Below are 4,524 nucleotides of genomic sequence, written 5' to 3'. Positions count from 1 at the left end.
GAAGAGTGGGAGGAGGGGGAGGGAAATGGGAGGCGGGGAGGAGGCGGAAATCTTTTTTTTTTTCAATAAAAAAATTATATTAAAAAAAAAAAGATGCATGTGATGCCCATGAAGTAGCTTCTTGCAATTGTTATTAGCACAGTTATTTAGTATGTAATGATATAGTCTATTCACATTGAACTTAATTATTTTTAAAGAAATTCTCAATATGAGTTGTATAATGATTGACAGTTACTATTACTGTCTATTAATATTAATGTAGAGAAAATACCATGGTAAAATGTCATGTATGCAAGAATATTTCAAAAAATTCCACTAAGGCAATTAATATTCTTCAGGTATCAGGTAGCATCCTGATATAGTTCTTGAGAATTACCTTACAATCCCTCCTCTTTAAAAGCATTTATAGAAAATTATTTTAAATTCCATGTAATAAACTAAGGAAGAAGCTCAATTTATATTTACATGTAAATATAAATATAAATTGTAGTTATAGGATTCCACATAGTCTTGAACTCACCTAGTCATGAAAACTATTGAAAACTTCTTTTATAAATTGTACTTTTAACAATTATGATTTACTGACAGTAAACACATTGTGATTAAGTATAAGAATTGTCATGCATCACTGCATGTTTTTATCTTATGTTGATACCAAATAATTCAACAAAATAGGGAAAAACTGAAAACAAATCTACATATCTAGGACTTTGACCTTTAAACACACACACACACACACACACTCATGTACATGCACGCATGTGCTTGCATACACAAACAAATACATGGTCTAAGGACTTGGTTATCAAAAACAAGTATGGCTCATTTGATCTGGTATTTTCAGTTAAATATTTCAAAGGAATCACTCTTAAATGCAAATCATTGTGAAATGTATACATATTTCCATTAGTTATTTCTAATAGCTCACTCTATAATTTCCTTCCTCCTAAAACTATGCATTGAATATTGAAAAAATGTAATAACTGTTCATTTTGATTTTCATATAAGAGTCATATTTTCTCAGACCAGCTAAGGTTGTTGCAATGACAATACACACTGAATATGACTTACATTCAATGTCAAGATGCATGCTTCTCTGGTGCCCACCGATCCTACTCGCAGCCTCACAATCATATCTCCCTGAATCCGATAACTTCACATCTCTGATGTGCAGTGATGAATGTCCCCGCTGCCCTTTGACTTCAATTCGGCCATCTGGGCTCTGTTCACAAAGATTCAAAAAAGAAAGCAAGATTTTGCCTGTGTTGATGGAAAATGATGCACAAATTATTCATATTTATCATGTTAGATATCAATAAAACATGATAACACATTTAAAAATCAAAGAGCGTAATTTCTGTATTTGCTACTTTAAGGTATTCAGCTTCTTATTTTACATGATCAGCTGTAAACAAAGCACTGACATGTAGGGTACCCTTTCACAAATATTTTATCAACTATTCTTAATTATCTTTTTGCTGTTCTTTTAAAGCATTTTCTCCTTTAATTGAAAATAGTTCCTTTTCCCATGCAATATATCCTGTTTCAGGTTTCCATCCCTCAGCTCCTCCCAGTTTCTGTCTATGTCCCTTCACTTCTGGGTCTTCATCCTTTATGTCTTTTATTAGAAGAGAACAGAACTCTAAAAGATAATAATAAAAATAGAAAAATAGTATAAAATCATCTAAAACAAGCAACAAAATAATATTAAAAAAAAAACTACTGAAGCAAATCAACAGAAAGAAAAGAATCTAAGAGAGGGCACCAGAATCAAGAATCCACTCATTCACACACTAAGGAGTCCCACAAAAACACTATACTCAAAGTTATAACATACACAAAGGATCTGGTACAGACCTGGGCAATCCTGTCCTTGCTGCTTTGTTCACTTTGTTTGTGATTTCTTATGTGATGGAACTCAAAATAAATGTCTATACATTTCTGAAATTTTATCATAATTTTAGGATAATCAAAATTTACCTCATATAAAAAGATGCTTTTTCCAAACATTAAACTGTTTGTGGGCAAAGTAAGATCCATTTTTGTTGTTGGATAATCAGATACTGACAGGTTACTTAGAATTTGCTTTCTATCAAAAAAGCAGTCCTCTCAAACAACTTTAATAATGACTCCTACACCAAAAATATACTTTCTGACTCACAAATAATAGTAAAGTGTACTTTAAAAAATATGACATTTACCAAATTATAAAACTGAAGAAAAGAATAACAAAATGCAAGAATTCATACAATTTAAAAAGAATGAGAAAACCAAAAAGTCATGTCTTATTCAGCAGAACTAGCCTTCCTTCAGTAAGTACTTAATTCTCTTGGTTTTCACGATTCCTAAATTTGTTCAGTTTTTTCATGGTTTCCTCTCTTTGCTTCTATTTAGACTATCCACGCTGACCCCTGACTTTGGAGCAATTCCCAGACTGTTTAACCTGACCATTATCTCTATTCGTTCTCCACTTCAAGACCATGGCCGTTTGATGTACATCCCAAATCACCATAATTATACCTAGACTCATTGTTTTGAGATAAAACCCTCAACCTAGCCCAGGCTTTCTACAAATTTGTGATATCCCTGCCTCTCTTACTGGTGGAATTACAACAACAATATTTCCAATAGCCTGCAGTTATATGAGTCTGGCATTATCTTTATCCTGACAACTCAAAAAGATCTGGTTTTCTTTTTGTGACAGAAATATTTGTCATGCCCTGTAAAGTATGACTTAGTTATGGTTTTGAAATTTAATTATTAATGACTTGTGAAATGGGATTCTCCTCTGCATGCTGTGAATACCATTGGTTAATAAAGAAACTGATTTGGGCCTGCAAAGGGAAGAGGGGTAGGTGGGAAAAATTAAACTGAATGTTGGGAGAAAGAAGAAAGAGTTAGAAGAAAGAGTAATGGGGCCTCACCAGGCACAAATGCTGAGAACTTTACCAGTTAAGCCACAGCCATGTGGCGATACACAGATTATCAGAAATGCGTTAAATTAAGATATAAGTGTTATTCAATAAGAAGCTAGAGCTAATGGGCCAATAAGTGTTTTAAATAATATAGTTTCTCTAAGATTATTTCAGGTCTGGGCTGCTCAGTGGCTGGGAAACAAACAAACACGATACCTTACAACAGAATTTTCTAAATGTAGAATACCTAAACCTGTCACCATCCTCAGCTATTTTCTTTCTTTCCCTGTAACTTTGTTTCAATCAATCAATCAGCTCTGTGCTCCACTTGTCTTGTCTCTACTTGTACCTCTTTGAAAGAAATTGATGTTTCTCTTGATTTAAGAGGGAACAGGCACATTTTTAGTTTTAACACTACGCAGAACAACTTTGAAATTCTGCAAAATGCACAGACACATTTCTTATGTTTTTTTTTTTTCTGACTGAAACCATATCAAATGCAGAAAGCATTTCTTGTGATGCTAGGAATATTTTTATCAGCATTTTTTTTATTTTCATAATAACTCCATGAATATTTCATCTCACCTTGGCTGTGTAACTGCAAATATCATGACTTCCTGAGTAAACTCCAATCCTTCAGCTTGACAGTTAAGGACCTCTGTGTGTTATCACCTTTCTGTCCGAGCACATTTTACAATTTGAATACCATCAACTTGAATTATTTCAAATTACTTATACTGTCCTGAATATCCTGTACTCTCTAAGTACTCTCACATCCTTGTCTAAAACTATTGCACCTTTATTGCTGCCAGCATCTGTATTTGCACTTCATGATTCTTCTATCTTTTTTATTTATTCACTAGATTTTATTAACTATTCAAAATAATCTTGCTTGCCTGAAATAGGAGTACAGCACCGTTGACCTCTACATCTTGCTTGGGACCAATATTTTTACTAAATTACTTTCCAAATTGCAGCCACTATATTGCACAGTAAAACTACAACTGAATAAATGTGAGAAAATTTCAGTTTTTTTCTTGTACATATACCATAAAAGTGTATCTAAAACAGAAAAAAATCAAATATTTTGTAAGTCAAAATAATTAATTTAAAAGTGACTAAATAGTGCAATATTTATGGTGTTCTTTATTAAGGATTATTAACTTGTATTGGGCTTTATTAAAATGAAGCAAACAATTATGTTGTTAATAATGTCAATGATGCAATCAAAGAGATATTTCAGCTAGAGACTTCATTGGTTGCTCTTCCAGGTGACCCATGTTCAAGTTCCACTCATGGGTACTGCTAACTATCTGTAACTGCAGTCCCAGGGAATCCAGACTTTCTTTTGACCTCCAGAATCACTGTAGCCTCCACAAGCATTTCATGCCTATGGTATGTAGAAACATGGAGCCCAAATACTAATACATATATAATACAACACAATAAATATTTTCTTTGAAAAGTCAGTGATTAGTAGCTGTTAAGAAAAGCTTGGACGTTCACCTTCCTAGACATGGACGGAGGGGGGAGGACCTTGGACTTTCCACAGGGCAGGGAACCATGACTGCTCTTTGGATAGGAGAGGGAGGGGGAGAGGAGGGGGGGG

General features: G+C 33.7%; 1 protein-coding gene across 1 annotated transcript in view; it reads right to left on the bottom strand.

The window, feature by feature from the left end:
* Ncam2 (neural cell adhesion molecule 2) overlaps positions 1 to 4,524 on the bottom strand; it is a 390,522-nt gene that overhangs the window by 109,376 nt on the left and 276,622 nt on the right. Inside the window, exon 9 of the mRNA XM_050163353.1 lies at positions 1,072 to 1,222. Coding sequence (XP_050019310.1) covers positions 1,072 to 1,222 — 151 coding nt within the window. The remainder of the gene's footprint in view (positions 1 to 1,071; positions 1,223 to 4,524) is intronic.

This window comes from Alexandromys fortis, unplaced genomic scaffold (assembly GCF_014885135.2).
Source record: "Alexandromys fortis isolate MF-2015 unplaced genomic scaffold, M_Fortis_MF-2015_v1.1 scaffold_129, whole genome shotgun sequence".
Lineage (NCBI taxonomy): Eukaryota > Metazoa > Chordata > Mammalia > Rodentia > Cricetidae > Alexandromys > Alexandromys fortis.
The sequence above is the reverse complement of the archived record's forward strand: the minus strand, read 5'-3'. Positions and strand labels throughout refer to the sequence as shown.